This window comes from Perca flavescens, chromosome 8, assembly GCF_004354835.1.
Source record: "Perca flavescens isolate YP-PL-M2 chromosome 8, PFLA_1.0, whole genome shotgun sequence".
NCBI classification, from domain to species: domain Eukaryota; kingdom Metazoa; phylum Chordata; class Actinopteri; order Perciformes; family Percidae; genus Perca; species Perca flavescens.
The window spans coordinates 1,471,567-1,493,289 of NC_041338.1; the positions used below are offsets into that span (position 1 = coordinate 1,471,567).

General features: G+C 39.8%; 1 protein-coding gene across 1 annotated transcript in view; it reads right to left on the reverse strand.

The window, feature by feature from the left end:
• Window positions 1–473: 473 nt before the first annotated feature.
• The window catches only part of anpeplb (alanyl (membrane) aminopeptidase-like b), a 30,150-nt gene continuing 8,900 nt past the window's right edge, over window positions 474–21,723 (reverse strand). The window contains exons 7-20 of the mRNA XM_028585929.1: window positions 19,635–19,778; window positions 19,206–19,271; window positions 17,342–17,407; window positions 17,097–17,245; window positions 15,537–15,613; window positions 14,327–14,460; window positions 10,883–10,938; window positions 10,569–10,716; window positions 10,231–10,319; window positions 9,011–9,121; window positions 5,317–5,484; window positions 5,075–5,215; window positions 2,037–2,100; window positions 474–988 (exon numbers count right to left, since the gene is read on the reverse strand). Of these exons, the coding sequence (XP_028441730.1) occupies window positions 842–988; window positions 2,037–2,100; window positions 5,075–5,215; window positions 5,317–5,484; window positions 9,011–9,121; window positions 10,231–10,319; window positions 10,569–10,716; window positions 10,883–10,938; window positions 14,327–14,460; window positions 15,537–15,613; window positions 17,097–17,245; window positions 17,342–17,407; window positions 19,206–19,271; window positions 19,635–19,778 (1,560 nt within the window). The 3' untranslated portion in view covers window positions 474–841. The remainder of the gene's footprint in view (window positions 989–2,036; window positions 2,101–5,074; window positions 5,216–5,316; window positions 5,485–9,010; window positions 9,122–10,230; window positions 10,320–10,568; window positions 10,717–10,882; window positions 10,939–14,326; window positions 14,461–15,536; window positions 15,614–17,096; window positions 17,246–17,341; window positions 17,408–19,205; window positions 19,272–19,634; window positions 19,779–21,723) is intronic.

Consider the following 21,723-nt stretch of genomic DNA (forward strand, 5'->3'; position numbering starts at 1 on the left):
ACTGGACCAATGTCAGAGATTGTTGTTGCCATCAGTCACTTAGACACAAAAAGGTTGAAAAAAAACGGTGGTTACTCTTTAATTCATGATAATGGTAAAAGTGTGATTCAGTCTTGATCAGTTCTTATTTTCAAAGTGGATTTAGTGGAGAAAAAAATCTGAAGATTGTTCAGCATCTGGCTCTAAAACACAGGTGTCAAACTCAAGGCCCGCGGGCCAAATCTGGCCCTCGCAAACTTTGATCCAGCACGCTTATCAATTTAGGTTCACAATACATTTTGGCCGGCCTAGTTTCTCACCAAACCAAAAACTGAACAACTGTTTTTTAAACTGTAATTATGCCACATTTAAAGCAGAATTTGTCAGATTTGCTGACTTTGAGAATTCCCCCAGAAGGCAAGGCAAGGCAGCTTTATTTATATAGCACATTTCAGCAACAGGGCAATTCAAAGTGCTTTACATAAAACATTAAAAAGCAGTTAGAAAACAATTAAAAAACAATAATAAACAAATTAAAAACATTAAAAGACAAGAATAAGCAGAGTTTCCATATTCAGACTGTGAAACAGGTTGTGTGGCTGTGTGTAATTTAATCATTGTTTTTCATGATTTGCTAAAATCTATGAGGACTGAGGAACTTCTTTGGGGGCTTTATGTTAACCAGACTGTAAGTGAGAAGACTGTATGAGACATGCATTAATAAGGTGAAAATATTTGACTTTGTTGATTAAATAAAAACACGTCAATAAACTCTACATGTCTGGCTTTTCCAGTGTGGCCCTTAGTGAAGTTGAGTTAAACACCCCGGTTTTAAAACACTCAAAGATCATGTTTTTCTACCCTACTCAGCCGTTTCTCTTTCAAACCACTCGAGTATCACATCTTTGTTCTCCCTGACCCACTGGATGTTGACTTGGGTTTTCTCGATGGCCTGGTTCACCTCGTTGGCAGCAGGACCCAGGGTATACTGGATCTTAAAACGCTCCAGCTATATACACACACACACACACACACACACACACACACACACACACACACACACACACACACACACACACACACACACACACACACACACACACACACAGCTATGTTAGTTTTCTAAGCCAAGGAACCCTTTTCTGAGAAAGACAGATCACTGCTTATATTGAAATCAAGTTGCATATCAAACTGGGCCTACAATAACGTTTGGGTGGCTGAAAGCGTTTACCATTTTAGTGCATAGAAGAATACTAAAATAATAAATAAATAATAAATAAAACTGTTGGCCTGATTTTATAAATCATGTTTTAATGTTGAACATCCATGTGTCCTTCGGATAAGGTATCTGTGGATGGCTACTTAGTGACTACCTATAGGCCAGTAAGCCTATCAGCAGTGGGCTTTTTGAAAAATTTATATTTTCTAATAATATGTTGGATTCAGGTTGAGACATTTTCATTTTTGAAAAAGACTTTAAAAAAAATGTATAATTGTGTGTGTGTGTGAGAAAAAAACTGGGAGCCTGACTTTGTAATTATTAGATGTTTTTTCTTATAATTACGAGATCCAGATCTCCACAAGTTATAGCAAGTCCTAATTATGAGATATGGTCTCCATTTTTTTCTCTCTCTGGTGAATGCAATGCATTTGTGTACATTGCAGCAAAAATACACTCTAAAAAAGACAACGGTCAAAAACGGTAATATTCCTGCAGCTGGGGTGCAAAAAAATACTGGAAAATAACTTTCTTGTTAAAAAAAAATACTAACTTTTCTGTAGTTAAAAATACAGTTTGTAGCTTTACTTTGACATGAAATCTTGTTCTTTCCCGTTTTTTTTTTCTTTTGTTTAATAAAGGATATTTAGGGGGAGGTAAAACTAACACCCATATAACTCAACATGACAGAGACACCTCTGATAAGATATCAGGGTGTATCTAGTTACTCAGTGGATATAATTATAATTACTGGTGGTGACTGCAAAGGGGAGTTTCCTCTTGAAGTCATTGCACGCAGGTGTTATCATTTGGACATAATAAAACATCAATAAATTACCTCGTCCAGTTCAAACTGTGTCGAGAACCTGCTGGTCACAGCATTGATCAGCATGTCTCCATCCCTGGGAGCAGAGACACAAAGTATTACAAACAGTTTTTAAGTATAGTGCAGTGCAGGTTATCGCCACAAAACCTAGGAGGAGGAGGAGGGTCTGGCTAGTCCACCCAGCATTCTGAGATGGGAGAAAAACTTTGAAGCAACACACATTCAAGTTGAGTTCTCTGTTTTCCTGTTTAACTTTTGGACCGATACCACTACCAGGAATTCAGTACCGGTACCTTTTTTTGGTAGCCTACTTTCTCTCTAGTAAAAATGTTATTTCATTTGGAAAAATGAGTCCAAACCTATTTATCTTTTTAGGGAGGGAGATCAACTACGGTCCGTTACACCACTACTGTATATTTAACTTCACTAACGATTTATTGATCAGCATACAAATGTATTTAAAAATAGAAAACATTAGACTTCATGAGGTTTTGTATTCATAACCAGAGGTGTATGGGCTGGGCCCGGTTTGACTTGTCGTTCTTAGTTGTCTTGGGGTGGGGGGGGCGCTATGCGACGGACGGAGCCACGGTGCTGCAAAATAGTCTCAGGAAGGAACTTGTTTTGGTGGAACACGTGTACGTTCAAAAGTAGTTTTAGTCGTGCAACAGAAAACTCCGATTGGACAGATAGTCTAGCTAGCTGTCTGGATTTACCCTTGTGGAACCTCCCCTAAATGATTCGTCGTCGATATGGACTACCAAGTCTCTAAAACAGTTTAAACAAAAACTTATAGCCTTCTTGAAGATAAACTTTATTGTTGTATTAGACTGCATTAGTTTTAGCTAGGTGGACCTTATTAACAAGAATGAATTAGAGCTGCAAAGATGAATCGATTGGTTTTCAACTATTAAATGAATCACCAACTATTTTGATTATCCATTCATTGGTTTGAGTCATTTGTTATGAAAAAAGTAAAACTTCTCTGATTCCAGCTTCCTAAATGTGAATATTGTTCTTGTTTCTTCTCTCCTCTGGGACAGTAAACTGGATATCTTTGAGTTGTGGACAAAATGAGACATTTGAGGACGTCATCTTGGGCTTTGGTGAACACTGATCCACATTTTTGACCATTTTCTGATATTTTATAGAGCAAATAACTAATCCATTAATGGAGAAAATGGTAATCAACAATGAAAATAATCAATAGTTGCAGCCCTAGTATGAATAGTATAATTAAAAGAGAATTTAGAATCCCTGCTGATTACTTGATTTAGATCAATCTCAGGTATCACTGTGTGCTCAGGAACTGAAACCCTGTCCGCTATGTATACAGTATTTACACTTCCTGGTAACAGCACAAACAGTGGGGACTTTATGAAGGCGAGCTAATGATAAGCACTGATTAAATAACAAGACCTTTGTACTTGATGACACCGTGCAAGATTTATATAAGCCACTGTTTATTGTAGTGTATTATTTTATGGCAGTGTGCGTTTATTCAAGTGACCACAGGCCACTAAGTTCAGTGTCAAAAGACCTGTGTAAGCTAGGCCAGGCTCTCAGATCTCAAATCTGGGACAAGGCAGCAAGCAGAAGCATGTCCATGAAGCAAACACTAACAACAACAGTGTGGTCTTTAAACGGGCATGTCATGCCCTCAGAGCAGGTCAGACAGAGTTGTAGACCAAGAAACACCAGGAAGCTGATACTGTGCTAGGGTTAGACTAGTCTCTCATTGCCAGACCTTCCTCTACAGTGCCATGGAGGATGGTCTGACTAGTCCACACAGCATTCCTGGATGGGAGAAAAACGTGCTCTGGTTGATTGGCATTTCTTTAAACCAATCACAATCGTCTTGGGCAGCGCTAAGCACCAGACGGAGGCATGGTGCCTCTGCAAAATAAGCTCTGGAAGGAACTTGTTTTGGTGGAACATGTGCACGTAGGGAGGCGACCTTTGGAATTAAAATGGCTTTCGATTGTGGGATGAGAATTTTCCTTAAAAAAAAAGGTAAACATGATTTAATTGTTGGTTCTGGCTCGTTTCACGAATCGACCGGAGTTTAATTCAATTCAATTCAATTTTATTCATAGTATCAAATCATAACAAGAGTTATCTCGAGACACTTTACAGATAGAGTAGGTCTAGACCACACTCTATGATTTACAAAGCCCCAACAATTGCAACAATTACAGTAATTCCCTCAAGAGCAAGCAGTGCGACAGTGGCGAGGAAAAACTCCCTCTTGGGAAGAAACCTGGGACAGACCCAGGCTCTTTGTAGGCGGTGTCTGATGGGCCAGTTGGGGATATGATGAACAGTGGCAATAATAGTTGAGTTTAGAATGGCAACACAAAGAAAGTGGAAGTTGAGGGACATCCGGCCGAAAATTAGGGACATCTGGTGGAATTTCCGGCAGCACCGGAACTATTCCGTAAATAAAACGCTATCGATATATAGACTACCCAGGACCCAGACGCAAAGTGGAGGGGTCTTGCATTAGCCTCTTGCAAAATTATCTTTGGAATTGACAAACATCATATGTGTAATTCATGGCTCAATTGAAATGGGATCAAATCATTATTTGTCTCTCGCAGTTCACTACTGTACATATTCTTTCCAAAATGGAGTCCCATGTTGGTCCACCGACAGGGGGGGGACTTTGCCTCACTATGTGAGAAATGTGTGTGACTTTTAGCTTGTTGATGAGCTCTGTCCCAAGTGACCAAAAGAAAAAGATTGATGGAGCTTTAAAATGGAGTACACCATAAAAAGAACTTTCTGCTCAGAGTTCTCACGCTCTAACTGCTGCGTTAGGTCGGCTCCTCCACCCTGACAAGCCTATGTTCTGGGGTAAACCATGAATACTTGTAATTTTCTTGTAAATCTGTTGGAGTAAAAATGGCTAGATTTAAACTTTGGCATCATGTCTTCCTTTTCAAGTCTATATTTGTAAAACCCAACTGCACGATCTTGAATACTTGTTCATGACTCAGAAATATAAACCAATTTAAGAAGCAGTAGACATAGTCCAAAAAGCAACCTACTGCTCACTGACGTAGTCCCAGTGTGCTCTGATAAAGTTCCAGGCCAGTGCATGCCCCGCCGGGTTCCAGGCTATGTCGGAAATAATTGAGCCGACATCCATCAGGCGTATCTTGTCAGAGTCCAAAGTGTACTCCAGGTATCTGTAAGATAAGGAAGGCACTGACTAGCTCTTCACTCAATAACAACTGCGTGTTTGGGATTCACCTTATCACAGGTGTGTCCATAATGAAAGAAGCTTCACCTGTTGAGCAGCCAGGTCTTCTTGGTGCAAGACAGAGCTACACGGAGCTGCTCTTTCTCGGAGGTGTCGCTGGAGCTCTGATACCTCTCCCAGGCAAAGTCCCACTCTTTCTTCCCGCCAGCAGCCACAGCTTGGCAGTAGATTACAGACCGCAGGTTGGGGTGGATGCTGAATTACACACACACAAACATACATGCACAGTTAGTTTCATCAGGACTGTCTCATTTTCAAAATGTATTCTTGGGCAACAAGGGTGCCCCTCTCCCAATTCTGTATTTTGATAAAATGCCCGCTGACTGACTATTGTTCCCCGTGCTACCCCACTTAAAAACTTCTGGAATCGACCCTGTTGCACCAGCAAGGTAAGTGCAAATATTTTAACCAATAACTGTAAAAATAGTGGACGTAGCATCCATGACATCAGCCATGGGTTTGTGATTTTAAAGCCTTGAGTTTGGTGATGCGGGTGTAAACCATGAAAAATTATGCTGATCTTTTTTGCAATTGGATGCAAGGGTGTAAAGGTATACGCAGTATACCCACTAAGAAAGCTCCAGGATTTCCATATACCCAGTTTAAAATGCCCAATGACATGCAACAACATACTTTCCATTATATTTTTGATATATTTTGAATTGTCATCTGTGTTTTTCTTCTTCACATAGGCTAAATAAAGCTATTTCCACCGTAAATTGGTGCATAAAAGTGTATCTGAATATAGGAAATGAAGTGGTTGAAGCTCAAAACTTGCCTGGGGTAGGACACCCAGACCCCCCACTATGATATGGCCCCCCAATCCCCCAAATGCAGATTCTGGCCAATATACAGAACTACATACCCACTACAACACATTAGACAAGACCACTGACTGGATGTGACTAGAGGCTGGAGCTGGGAAGAATGACACGGCCAAGCCGGTGTTGTTTATGGTTGACCCTTGTGAAGCGAGTCATCCATTACTGCCACCATTCGTCTGCATGTACGGCAGTACACAGAAAATCGTCAAACTTTCATTTAAGTTACCAGCTTACGCTAGCGGTTGCTAGCTAGCTTGGTTGGCAGACCGTTGAACAAGACATATTTAGGCAAGCAAAATGTTCAAATTAAAGGGAAACTTCACCGATTAGCATTAAGCTTTGTATCAGTAGAAACCTGGTAGTATTTTTGAATGACCATGCTTCCCTCCCTCATGTCCCCCTGAGAGGGGAGATCTCTGTATTGTGGGTCTGGAAAAAAACCTCAGATGACGCAAAATGACGATTTTTGCGTCATCTGAGGCTTTTTTGCCCAGAGGCAAAAGACTACAGCCTGTATGCCTGTATTAGGAGCCACTTTCGCATAGCCCAAAAGGGGTTGGACTGTCGGCTTTTTCCGGAAATTGCCGAGGAAAAAACGAGTGTCAGCCATCTTGAATCCTCGCTTAGCTTCTCAGCAGGAGCAGAAACTGTTCACCCTGATGGAAATTTTAGAACAACAATTATGTGCATTCAAACTACCACACATGTGTACCACCGGGATACATTGGAACACATGGGAGAATATGCAGGACACTTTATTACGGACGCAATACTCGACACACTACGCAAGCTTTGCCTGCACAGAGACCAGCGGTGGTGCTCGATTCCTCTGGCCGGTAAAGTGACCTCATCAGTGGGGAGCGTTGAATGAGTGTGCCGGTGGAAAGCTAACGCTAGCCAGCCATCTGTTCACCAATCGTGCTTGCAAGTGTCCGCTCATTAAACAAACTGGACTACATCCAACTTCAACGAAACTCCCAACGTGAGTTCAGAGACCGCTGATTTGTGTTATTGTTGTTGTGGGAATATTGCTGTGGACAATCCAGCCTGCTGTCACCGAGTAAGACTACTAGTGGAGGTGGGCTGTGTTACCCCTGACTGCCTGTTGCAGAAATGGGGTGATTTGTATCCAACTAACTGCTAACTGCTGGTGGAGTTTGTGACTGTAAAATGCCGACAATTCTAGCTACATCCCACGCAAATGTACGGCTGTGTTTATACTCGATGTTTATACCGCAGCCCACCAAGAGCTAATGCTAGTAGCTATGAGTTAGCCTTCTTTTATTACATGGCTTGGTTGAATTCTAATGTAGAATGCGGTCTGTTATTTCTTGATAACACACCGCTGCTAAGGATAACACACCGTTGCCAAGGATAACACACCGTTGCCATGCATAGCAGAGCGTTGCCATGGACACAGTTCTGTTCACTCTGGAGCTATCAATCAATCCGCTGAAAGAAGTCCGGATAATGTATCAGCTGTGGCAAAAAAAAAGCATGTTTTAAATGTGTAACACCACTTGAGCCACGGTGAAACGTTTTTTTGTGTATATGGTTGAAATGACAATAAAACACACTTGTTGAGTTGATCGTCTCACTGTCTGTCTGTAAAGGGCAGGCGTGGCTTGGGAGTGGCCTCATACAGCAGCAAAGCAAGTGCATTCTGGGATTTGGTGTCTTTCATCCATATGAGCCAAAAACACATTTTCTGGCTTATCTCGGCCAAGAAGGCACCAATTTCAATTTTCTTTTCACATTTCTACTACATAAGTGACCCAATTTAAAGATATATTCAGCTTTCCAGCGGTGAAATTTCCCTTTAACTTTGACAAAGTGAAAACACAATGGTGAAGACCAAAACATGGGCACCCCCAAAAACAAGTTCAGCTCCGTTTTAATGTAAACAGTGTTAGCATGGTTAGCATTGCTAAGCCTCTGTCCTGATTGACAGGTCCTAAAGCATCCCCTGCTTTATCGTCAATTTTAAAATAAATGGGACCAACATCTACAAAATAAACATCATGCTGTATTGAACTAGCGATTGAGACCATAAACTCGTATTTCTCATATAATAGACTTCTTTGTGGGGCCAATGGAGTCGCCCCCTGCTGGAAATGTGATAGAATTAAGGTTTATGTCACTTCAGCATTGGCTTCACTTTGCAAGCCCCAGATACTTTGTTCATTATTTTTTACAGTCTATGGAATAAACACACTTCCATGCATGTAATTACATGTATGTGGTGAGCAGTTACATCTAATGAAGAGTCAGTGCCTCTACTTTAAAGTTGCACCTGGATCCCAAAAGGCTAGAAAGTTAGGTGTAGAGGTACCAGAGTTTTGTTTTGGCAAATACTCACTCAATAAGTAGCAATATTAATCATGTTCTCCATGATCGCCCCAATTTGTGATTTAGGACTAGAGTGCATGTTAGCATAAACATCCTGCCAAGTGCAGATTTAAAGATTCATTCATTCATTCATTCATTCATTCATTCATTCATTCATTCAATCTATAATCAAACTCGAGAGCTCACTGAGGGGCACCACTCATTCACAATGACATTGAGTAAAAGTAAAGTCAACAGCAAACTAATAAATAAAATGTGATGAATAAATTAGGATAATACAGATACAAAAGAAAGATAAGATGAGAACCACAATGCAGAGTGGTAACAACAGCCACCAACCAATAACACAAAAAGTGATTAAATGACACCTACCTTCACCAAATCATTGCTGGAGAGTAAAGACTACAAGACAGAATATAATAAAAACTTTTACAGTGAGACCATTTTTTCCCCCTTAAACATAGAGTCATGCAAGATTAGGATCATTTCAGAAGGTATGAAGTAGAAAGGTGATGCAATTAAAAATACTTATTCAGTAGTGCCCGTACGGGTTAGTGTTGTTGCTGTTCATCCAGTCGGCAAACATCTTTGTAGCCATCTCTAAGCATTCTGGGAGATCATTGGAACATGCCACCTCTACAGCGAGGATCTGGCTGTGCCTTGGAAGGAAGCACAATTTAATTTACTGTATATACATACACATAGTATTATATATTATTATAAGTGTACAGATATTTAACAGGGTTTCTGCAGGTTTCAACAAGTCAAATTTAAGACTTTTAAAGACATTTTTAAGACCTTTATGAATTACATTTTAAGACCTATTTCATGACATTAAAGTACAACGAAATGCAGAGTCACAAACCCATTCACCATTGCAAACCACATAAGTGTACTTCTTGCTGTTTCTGATTCTGAGTGTGACTTCATTCTCTGCTCAGGACACTCCACTATATCTTTACATAACAAATATTTGTTTGTTGCTACATTAATGTTCTGAATGTCAATCACAGCCCCTTTAAGAATGAAATATAGCATCATTTAGGGAGACGCAATCACGAATTGCTTAATGAATTTGGTTACACTTTACTTGAAGGTATCTACATAAGAGTGACATGACACTGTCATAAACATTATAAACAAGTTATAAACGTTTATGACATAACGCTTCTGTCATTAAGTGTCATTCAGTTTTTGTCATGACAAGTTATGGTTATGGTTAGAGTTAGGGTTCATGTTTCATGACTGTGTCATGACAGTGTCATTTGTTCATGACAGTGTCATGTCACTCTTATGTAGATACATTCAAGTAAAGTGTTACCATGAATTCCTTATTTTTTTTGTTTTTTGCTATATGGGGCCATAAGTGGAAGAAATATTAGTAGTAGGAGAGTGGAGAAGAAGTATAAAGTTACATAAAATAGAAATACTCAAGTAAAGTACAAGTAACTGAATATTGTAATTAAGTACAGTACTTGAGTAATAGTACTGCATGGGGGCAGCTTAACACAACACTGATAACATTTTAGCAACCAGTTGTCTATTTACACTTCAGGCAGTCACGGAGCAACATCCACATTCATTTGCAGTCATGTTTGTGTCCAGCTGATAAATGTAAGTCCAACATAACTGATGATGTATATAAACTCACACACCTGTTCTGCATTGGCACTCTTAGACTCGACTGTGAATTTATAGAACTGTAAAATGCAAACGTGGAAATCTGTTGAATGATTAACTGAGGGTAGAAAAACTGGTCTTTCCTTACTGTGAGGCGTGATCCTTTGGGATTGTTGAGCTGTCTGTGTAATTCCTGAGAGAGTTGTACAGGCCCTTAATCTGTTCACGGAAGTACGCCTACAGGAAGAGACAGCTTTACATCAGAGTTACGGGAACACAAGCAGCAATATAACATTTTTACTGCTAATCTGCTTATTGTTCTGATAAGGGACATGAACACCCACAGGGAAGCACATTTAGTCTGTTAAATCTAGCTTCTCCATCCAATACTGCCTAATTCAGTTAGTGATGTAAAAGTAAAAAAAAAGCAAGATTAATTTCGAATTAAAAAGTAAAAAAAAAAAAGGATGTTTTAATGACACATGCCTGCATGGGTCCATACACCTCGGAGCGATCGAACATGAGGACAAAGTACTCAAGGTTTTTGACTGTTAATTGCCAGGGAAGGAAGTCCAGCTCTTGGCGAAGGAATCGTGTTGAATTCAGAGCCAGAGTCACTTCGACAAGTTTAGCCCTGGAGAAAACAGAGATTAGATCTGGTCAAATCTGGGAGGCAAATGAGCCCCCAGCATGACCTAAATGTATGTCATGTTTTAAACATTCTGGTGTCATCACAACACACTTCACCTACAGAAAAAAATATTCGTAGCAGTCTGGATCAACTGAATCCAAGTCATTACCTTGCCATGAAAAATGCATTATCAATAAGCTGCCCTCTGTTCATCGGTGGGAAGCGCTAAAAAACAAGAGCAAAATAAGGGACAGGTGACATTTTATTTTTTCAAAGATACTAAATATAAAGATATCTACAACTGTACTTAGTCAGTTTACTAACAGGAAAATCAGCATGAGAGCAAGCAATGAAGACTTGGAGTTCCATAGGGAAAATGCAAATTAAGGCTTTGAACAAAAAGAAAAGAATCTGTTGATTATTACATTGACGTTTTTGTTTTCAAAGTCAGATAATAACCCATCAATTTAAATTATCAATATATTATATTATTATAATAAAGTGTCTTTATTGTCCCTTCCCTTCTCTTGCAGCCAGAAAGGTATGAGTACCTTAACAGTTCTTTGAGTTTAAGTTATGTGCCTGTATTAGCACTTTCTTCGAGGTTGAGGTCTGTCTGAAGCTGCCATATAATCCAGTGGTCAAATGGCTTTTTAGTTGTGCTGAACGCAATTGCTCAATGGATGGCAATCACTGTCCATCTAGAAGCACCAGCAAGTCAAAGTTTCCACTTCCACATCCAGTGAAATAGCTCAAATCTAATGACTTCTTTCGGCTTAAACTACTGGAGGGTCTTTCTGTGAAATTTGGTACAGACATTCATGTTCCCTACAGGATGAATTGTAATAAGTCTGATACTATAAAACCACACAAATGGCATAACATACTGCAGAATCCCACAGAATATTCCACATATTTTAAACAAATGAAATAAATAAAATTAAAAGCAGAATGTTAACTCCAGGCCTCCCAAACATCTCATTCTCATCTCATTCTGGATACCCGCTGAAAACTGTAAGAAAATCTCCAGATTCCGTTTAGGTCTGATAATGACCTTTGACTTGCTGGTTGATAGAAAGTCAGGGGATCTACAAAGTCAGGAGAATGTATCCTCTGGGAACCATTGCCTGTATGAAATATCACAGCAACAGGCAAGACATCTCAGTATGGACCAAAGTGGTGGACCGACCAGTTCAAGACATTATGATCCCTGGACATATTCATATTTATATATCATATTTTCATATTTTCAACTGATGTTAATGACGTGGTTAATACAAGTACCAAATTCAGTACACCCATTGTTGAAAATGTGTCTTTGACAGAACATAGCACTTTTAATCAAGTAAAAAAGCTTTTAGGGGAAACCTGTAACCAGCTTATAAAATGTCATTTCTTATTCAGTCAAATCAACTATATCTAGATCAGTGTTTCTCAACAGGTGCGGTACCGCCCCCCAGGGGGCGTTCAGAAGATGATGGGGGGCGTTGGAAGCAATATTTTGGAAAGGGGGGCATTGAGGTGCCCTTGGGGGGCGTTTGTTTGAAAGCTAGTTTAAACCAAAGATTCACATTAACAATATGTTTACACTTAAACTACTAAAAAATCAGTGGTCTGTAACATTAAAAGCTGCCATTTTACAGCACTGCAACTGGACGAGACGCTATCATAACTCTTCTGTGCTTCTGTCAGCTTAGTTTGGCGCAGCTCCGTGCTGCCTTCATGGAAACGGGACGTCAGAGCATCATCATCATCTTAAATGAGCTCTACTATGTGAAGCTGCATTCAGATTTAAAAAAAATAAAATAAAAAAAGCAATCGCCGCAACGTCCTGTTGTATTCTTTAATGTAGCAGAAGTAGACTTTATATTATATTTCACAGTAACAGTTTTTCGTCAGATCGTTTATAGAACCCAACGTTTCCTACTGCACCTGAAGGCAGCTTCATTTCACAGAGAAAGAGAGAAAGAAAAGAGACGTGCAAGAGATATCGACTGTGCTTTGTTGTTTGGCAAACATTTAGCTGTTCCCAAACTCCCGGCCAGTTCAGACCTTGTGTTTGCTGTTTTAAAACTTTCTTGTGGAAGCGATAGAGGAAGTGATGTCACTGTTTACTGTACGGGACTCTCACACCTCCGCAAAACACAGCGCGATGTGGGGTTACGTTTCTCCAAACGTTTTTTTCTGCTATTTACTCGCAAGTCAGGCGATAGCAAACCTAGACTCTTCTAACCTAGACTCTTCTAACCTAGACTCTTCTAACCCTGGACTCTTCTAACCTAGACTCTTCTAACCTAGACTCTTCTAACCTAGACTCTTCTAACCCTGGACTCTTCTAACCTAGACTCTTCTAACCTAGACTCTTCTAACCTAGACTCTTCTAACCTAGACTCTTCTAACCCTGGACTCTTCTAACCTAGACCTCTTCTAACCTAGACTCTTCTAACCTAGACTCTTCTAACCCTGGACTCTTCTAACCCTAGACTCTTCTAACCTAGACTCTTCTAACCTAGACTCTTCTAACCCTAGACTCTTCTAACCTAGACTCTTCTAACCCTAGACTCTTCTAACCTAGACTCTTCTAACCCTAGACTCTTCTAACCTAGACTCTTCTAACCTAGACTCTTCTAACCCTAGACTCTTCTAACCTAGACTCTTCTAACCTAGACACTTCTAACCTAGACTCTTCTAACCCTGGACTCTTCTAACCCTAGACTCTTCTAACCTAGACTTTTCTAACCTAGACTCTTCTTAACATCAAAGAAGGGCTCCCACTAACTTTCAAAGGTTGTAAACTTATTTCCATTCGGCAGTAGATGTCGTTCTTCAAGTCTTTTGTCATCACCAAAATACTTTTCTGTATGTGTGTGTGTGTGTGTGTGTGTGTGTGTGTGTGTGTGTGTGTGTGTGTGTGTGTGTGTAATCCTGCTTTTATCCCTTGATAAGTGCCAGCTTGTTTTCCGTGGGATTTGATTATAGCTGTTGCAATATATAGCTTTCAATGAAAAATAGATTTGAATGTTAAATTGCTAGCTGTTTCTGATTGGCTACTTTTAGTGTTTGTAATAATAATAATAATAATAATAATACATTTTATTTAAAGCGCCTTTAATGATACCCAAGGTCACTTCACAAACAAAAAAGGACATTAAAGTATAGTCATCTTATAAAGGTGCTGAGGTTCACACCAGGGACATGCAGCAGGTCTTTTGATAATACCTAATTATAGTTTGACTGTTACATATCTATTTGTTCTGATTGGCTGCTGTTAATTAATTTGAATGTCAAATGGTTGCATTTTTTTTTTTTAAACCTGTAAATTGTAAATTTCTATTCACATGGCTTTTTTGATACCTGGGAAGGTAATACATGTGTTGTTTGGCATTCAATTATTTGATTTTTTGATAACAATAGTAACAACAATAATACGCCTCTATTAGGGCGTAATATTCGGGGCAATTAGCCTACATAATATTTGATGGGGGGCGTTAGGGACCTGGATAATGGATAGGGGGGTGCTGGCACAAAAAAGGTTGAGAACCACTGATCTAGATGGAGGATATTTATGCTCAGTTCTGTGATTTGGTAAGTCATTATTTAACCCAGTGCTCACATGCGGGTCTATCTCCAGCTGACTCAGGAGGCGGTCCCAGTTCTCTGGGTTGTAATTGACTCTGTAGTATCCAGTACAGTTGATGTTTGCCAGGATCCATTCCCCATTCTTGGACTGGAATTCGTCTTTCTTCACTGTTCAAAAGGCAAATATCATTCATAATCAATAGCACAATATGAATACAAATGAAAAACTAGTATGGAGAAAAGGTAATCTTGTATATATGGTCATCTGTTCTCTGATCTGTCTCATCCATTTGCTGTGGAGTCAGATCAGTATCATAACAAATGGATGCACACAGAAGGATTCACAAATGTATTTCAGGATTTATATATAAATGACTCACTACACAAAAATATTTTTCATTATCTTTTCATCTTTTCATTATTTCATTATCCATTCTGGGGCCTCTTTTAACATTTACATGCTTCCACTTTACCAGATTAATGAAAATAACACAATCAGTTACCATAATTATGCAAACGACACAAATATTTACATAACCATATCACCAGGGGACTGTGTTCCAATCCAAACAAAGTGCATTGAGCAAATCAAAGATTGGATTTGCCAGAGCTTGTGCTCTGACTTTCTCACAAAACCGAAAGAGTTGTTTTTGGAGCCAAAGTGGAACGATTAAAAGCCAGAGTTAGCTCAAATGGATTCAGAAATCATGACCCCCTAATGTACTTCCATAAGACATACAGTACATACATACACACATACATAGTATATATGATTGCTACAGATAACTCCCTGTTTAAGCGAAATCAAAGGAGTCTCAAAATCCACACACAAATGCAATGAAGTTTACGCATGAAAAGCAGTTTTGTAAATGCATGTTCATGAAAATTGCAAATACATTGAAATACATACTGTATATTTGTGGATTTTTTATTACATCTATGTAAAACAAAACATATTTGTGTGTGCATCAGAAATTTGTGAATACTTCTGTGTGCATTTATTCATTATGATACTAATCTGACCCCATCATTTTGAACTGACTTGTAGGCTACCCAATCAAAGACCATCACATAGCTGCATCAAGATGTCAATAGTGTTTATATTTAGTCCTCAGTGAGCCTGATGAAACAGATAAGCTCTAAATCGATGGTTCTTTGACCAATATGAAAACCTAGCTGTTAAAATATGTGAGTTTTAGGAGAAAGGTGTTTATTCCAAAGCTATATGTTGTACATTCTGTTACCTGGGGTGGATCCCAACCAGACAAGAGAAGGTTTAGTCGTATTTGACATGACTCTGATCGGGACTTTCCACCAAAGACTAAACAGACAGAAAAAAAGACAAAAAAAACAATAATAAGTAGTAGTTATGATATGTCCATGATCCAGGAAATGATTATTCAGCTTGAATGAAGAGTCTAAATAACAATCTAAAAATCTGTAAATAAACCACTAAATCTAATCTCCTGTAGTGATAATAATAACAATATTCAATACCATCATGCCACAAGTCCAGAGCTGTTATGGTCAGGGTATGGCCAAAGCAACCTAAAACTGTGAGGTTACTGTAAATGATTGTGCAACTCACAACGGCAGTGTTATGGAGCACATAGTTACAACACATTCTTTCAAAACACTCCACATGGCCAAAAGTATAATCTACTGTAATCAGTTGCAGTGATTTTGTGCAGGCCTGGCAGGGAAATACTCGCTTAATAAGGGGACACTGATGCAACAACTTATTGAATATTGCCAACTAAAACAGACCCATTAACCTGTCTTTTATAATTTGGTAACAACTATTTTCAGAGGGAGTTGGACATTGTGGTGTGAGGAAGTCACTGGCCACAGATTTATGATCCAACTTTGGACTTTGGAAAGATAGTGAAGGTAAAGGATCTTCCCTAATCTTAGACTGAATGGTTGGCACTCACACTCGAGATGTAAAATTCCAATAAATACTGAAGGAGGGAGTCATTATTTTGAGTTTCCTGCCATACAGCATTTGCTCACATTTTCCACCTAGGGTTTGCATTGGTCAACAATGTAAGTATACTGTACATGCCAATGAGTGACAACACCATTTTAACTATCTGCAAATGGAAGGTGAACTTTGAGAGTATTCTTATCACTGGAGTCTCATGTTGACCACAAACTGGTGTTGATCTGTGATCAGTAATGGGAAATATTACATTACATTAGTGCAGTATTGTTAAACCTGCATTAATTGATTTTTTTGCCACAAACAAAGAACTGAAAGACACTAAAAAGCTCTGTAGAGTTGAGGGAAACTGCACCCTCAGTTGCATGATAATTCACTGTGGGTTCATGAGTGACACCTTTGACATCAAACAGCCATTGTTCTTTTAAAGTAGCCTGACAAGGTTTAGGTCAGAAAAAATTCTGTCTGATCGGGGCGTCTATAACAAAAAAAGGCAGTGTGGTGCGCCAGGCGTTTTATAACCTGAAAACGCCGTCTGTCTGGTTGGCTGTTGTGACTTCTTCCATTGCGTCCATGGCAAAGATGTACTGTTAGATCTATTTGTTATAAATATGCACTGATTCTCAATCAAAAGTTTGTTTTTTTAATAAAATTTACATTTTATAACACATTTTCAGATAAAGTAAAGACACTGGTCATCTATATGTTAGGTGGAAAATAAATGTAAATGAGTGCAATTACAAAATCTATCTTTAATCTAATCTTTCAGTAACATGTTAACTGGATTGGTATGATCCTGATCATTACTGTGCTGAGCTGTAACCTAATTGGTACACTGAAGCAACGTCCATTTAGCACATACCTAGATTCGGCAGAGTCATTGAACAGGAAGTGCTTCTGGTAGGCTTCTCCATTGGTAGTGTTGATGGTGATGACAGGATAGCCAATTTGCTTGGTCCAAGAGTCCATAAACTCTGCAACCTGGGTGTTACCACCATTATTATCATTGGCCTGCAAACATGGTACAATTACAGTATTAAAAACAAGACATGCTTACAGTCAGCAACACAAATTTGGATAAAAAAAAAAACCTGACTAAGATTTTACCTTTTGTATAGATCTCCAAAGGTCATTCTGGTCCGTGTTTTTATAACTAAATTCGGAGAGGTAGGTCTAAAACACAAATACAAAGAGATCCAGAGAGAGCTTTTAGTTAACAGTTCATCATGCTAAAATATAATTATTTTCCGGAGGCAATTGTGCATTTCGAATTCACGTTGAGAGCTGGATGAAAATATCCAAACACAGCTGCTATCAGCAGATCCCAGTTTAACAATGATGTCCCAAATGTTTGACTGAAAAAAATGGTTTCTGTCATATTTTGGCCATATGCACTTGAAAAGCAATGATGGACCAGCAGATGTTGTAGGTCTGAAGGGGGGCGTTTCTCAATCCTGCAAACGCCTGCTCCCTTTTGGTTGGAGCAGTAGAAACTACAGGTGGATTAAATTGTGGATTGTGAACCGGTTTACACCGCTATGTTTTGGTTTAAAAATGAATATCTTCTGCTACGTTTCCCCCTCTCATTCCCCCTGCTCTGGTGTTTCCCCCTCTCATTCCTCCTGCTCTGGTGTTTCCCCCTCTCATTCCTCCTGCTCTGGTGTTTCCCCTCTCATTCCCCCTGCTCTGGTGTTTCCCCTCTCATTCCCCCTGCTCTGGTGTTTCCCCCTCTCATTCCCCCTGCTCTGGTGTTTCCCCTCTCATTCCCCCTGCTCTGGTGTTTCCCCCTCTCATTCCCCCGCTCTGGTGTTTCCCCTCTCATTCCCCCTGCTCTGGTGTTTCCCCCTCTCATTCCCCCTGCTCTGGTGTTTCCCCCTCTCATTCCCCCTGCTCTAGTGTTTCCCCTCTTATTCCTCCTGCTGTGGTGTTTCTCCCCTCTCATTACCCCTGCTCTGGCGTTTCCCCCTTTCATTCCCCCTGCTCTGGGGTTTCCCCATCTCATTCCCCCTACGATCTGTCCAGTATACCAGATTGTTGATGAGATATGAGGTTTGGGCGTGTTAGTTTGAATGGAGATTAGTTCTTCTACTGGAGATAAAAACACTTGGTGCACGTTCACTTTTGGCAAAAAAAAACTCAGCTTAAAAACCAAAACGTAGCAAATGCTGTTACATGCAATATGTTATAACCACGGGATGTGTGCAATACTTTATGTGCAATTTATTGTTGTGACTGCTACAGTGACTGGTACAGTTGGTGCTCTATTGTTTGTTCATAACTGTCAAGCCATTGACATGTGTGCAGCTGTAAATGTAGCCTCTGTCTTCTCACATTGCAACAACAACAAATACCAGATGTTAGACTGTTAGACCACAGAGCAACAGAGATGGTGTTAGTGTCAACAGAACAGATTTGGATCTATGATGAGAGATTTTGTTTTGCTTATGTAACTGACTACATGAGCACTCCAAATTGAGAGAGCAAGTGTTGGATAACCAGCTGGATAGGATGCATCTTTGGAAAGATGCTTGTGGAAGGAAAAGAAACAAATTCTGTCCAGTCCAGTGGGGGTTCTGTCTGAACACTCCTTAAAGGCGCCGTCACCACACAAAGCCAAATCCATCCGCTTGTCTTTGACGTCAGCTTGTTAAATGTGAATATTTTCTAGTTTCTTCTCTCCTCTGTGACTCTCTACCATCACCAATGCGTAGCACCAACCTGGTGATGCACGGCAGCCTTATGACGTCAGACGCTAACTACACATCAGCTCGGTAGAGAGGGAGGGGAACGTGGTTTTTTTTAGTGGTGGGGGAAACCGGAGCACCCAGAGAAAACCCACAAAGGGAAACGGGTTCAAACGCGGTACCTTCTTACTGTGCGGCCACAGTGCTGACCATTGGGCCACCGTGCTGCTATAAGGATGACAGCCCTATTTCAGCCCGACTAAGTGAGGTTTAAAGTAGTTGCTTACTTTGACTCCTTTGATGAAAACCCTTTCACCCACGACGTCTGCCAGCATTCTCAGCACAGCTGCCCCCTACAGAGGGAACACCAGATCCATGTCTATGTCAATATTCATAGTACACGCATACACACACACGCACACACACACACACACACACACACACACACACTCAAACACAAAATTTGGTTCAAATGCTTTAAGCAATTATTTGATAAATCAGAAACTTCCAACATAATCCCCAGTAACAGAGAGTCAGATAGTGGTGTGTGTGTGTGTGTGTGTGGGGCATTAAGTCCGACTCAGTGGTGAGTGAAACTGAAGCAGAGGGACAGACAGAGCTGTAGAGGAGCCAAAGTAGAACACTTTTTAATTCATTAATTTTATCGTTATCAGGCAAATAAAACGCAGATACAGATAATCTGCAAACTGCCCTACCTTACAGTAGGTTATAGAATTAAACATCTGAATGATACTAGAAGTCTTCTGGACTTCTTCCTGCGGAGGACTGAGAGGATGGGATGAGGCCAGAGCGTCCATCTGAAACGCTGTATGGAGGTTGGCCAATATATTCAGTTCTTTCTGAAGAAAAACAAACAATCAAACATCAATCTTTCTTTTCACGTGTTTCAATGACCATGGTTAAAAAGCTTTGATGCAGAAAAAAAAGAACTTCTACCAAAGATTTAATCCCATCAGTGAAAGTGAATTAACCCTTGTGTTGTTTCCCGTCTACCATGAACTTGTTGTCCCTCTGGGTCAAAATTTTTTTTTACCCTTTGTTCCCAACATTTTTGGCACTTTTTCCATTCTTTTTTAAATGTTTTGTCACTTTTTCTATGCTTGTTTTTATTCACGGTGAATAAACCCAGTTTATATGACATTATAGTTATTTTTTGAGTTAAAAAAAGCAGAAATTATGATTTTGTTGTACTAGATCAGATGATGTTGAGTGTGTGACAGACTGGTATGTTAACATTTAGTCAGGATACTCTTTTGAAACCATTTAAACGTTTTTTTTAAACAAATGCTCTAAAATTTAATAAAACACCCAAAATTCAATGGAAGTAATCTTTGATTTTACCTGCAAAAAACGTTGAATCCATATAACGTACACCCATGCATCCAAGTTATTTTTGGGCAATATGGTTGAAAGAAACCTGTATTTCTGATATATATATATATATATATATACAGTGAGGAAAATAAGTATTTGAACACCCTGCTATTTTGCAAGTTCTCCCACTTAGAAATCATGGAGGTGTCTGAAATTGTCATCGTAGGTGCATGTCCACTGTGAGAGACATAATCTAAAAAAAAAAAAATCCAGAAATCACAATGTATGATTTTTTAACTATTTATTTGTATGATATTATATATGATGGTTTGCACACACTGCAGGATGGATTTTGGCCCACTCCTCCACACAGATCTTCTCTAGATCAGTCAGGTTTCTGGGCTGTCGCTGAGAAACACGGAGTTTGAGCTCCCTCCAAAGATTCTCTATTGGGTTTAGGTCTGGAGACTGGCCAGGCCACGCCAGAACCTTGATATGCTTCTTACAGCCTCGACCCATCTTCAATGCTCTAACTGAGGGAAGGAGGTTGTTCCCCAAAATCTCTCAATACATGGCCCCGGTCATCCTCTCCTTAATACAGTGCAGTCGCCCTGTCCCATGTGCAGAAAAACACCCCCAAAGCATGATGCTACCACCCCCATGCTTCACAGTAGGGATGGTGTTCTTGGGATGGTACTCATCATTCTTCTTCCTCCAAACACGGTTAGTGGAATTATGACCAAAAAGTTCTATTTTGGTCTCATCTGACCACATGACTTTCTCCCATGACTCCTCTGGATCATCCAAATGGTCATTGGCAAACTTAAGACGGGCCTTGACATGTGCTGGTTTAAACAGGGGAACCTTCCGTGCCATGCACGATTTCAAACCATGACGTCTTAGTGTACTACCAACAGTAACCTTGGAAACGGTGGTCCCAGCTCTTTTCAGGTCATTGACCAGCTCCTCCCGTGTAGTTTCTTAGGATCATTGAGACCCCACGAGGTGAGATCTTGCATGGAGCCCCAGTCCGAGGGAGATTGACAGTCATGTTTAGCTTCTTCCATTTTCTAATAATTGCTTCAACAGTGGACCTTTTTTCACCAAGCTGCTTGGCAATTTCCCCGTAGCCCTTTCCAGCCTTGTGGAGGTGTACAATTTTGTCTCTTGTGTCTTTGGACAGCTCTTTGGTCTTGGCCATGTTAGTAGTTGGATTCTTACCGATTGTATGGGGTGGACAGGTGTCTTTATGCAGCTAACTACCTCAAACAGGTGCATCTAATTTAGGATAATAAATGGAGTGGAGGTGGACATTTTAAAGGCAGACTAACAGGTCTTTGAGGGTCAGAATTCTAGCTGATAGACAGGTGTTCAAATACTTATTTGCAGCTGTATCATACAAATAAATAGTTAAAAAATCTTATATTGTGATTTCTGGATTTTTTTTTTTAGATTTTGTCTCTCACAGTG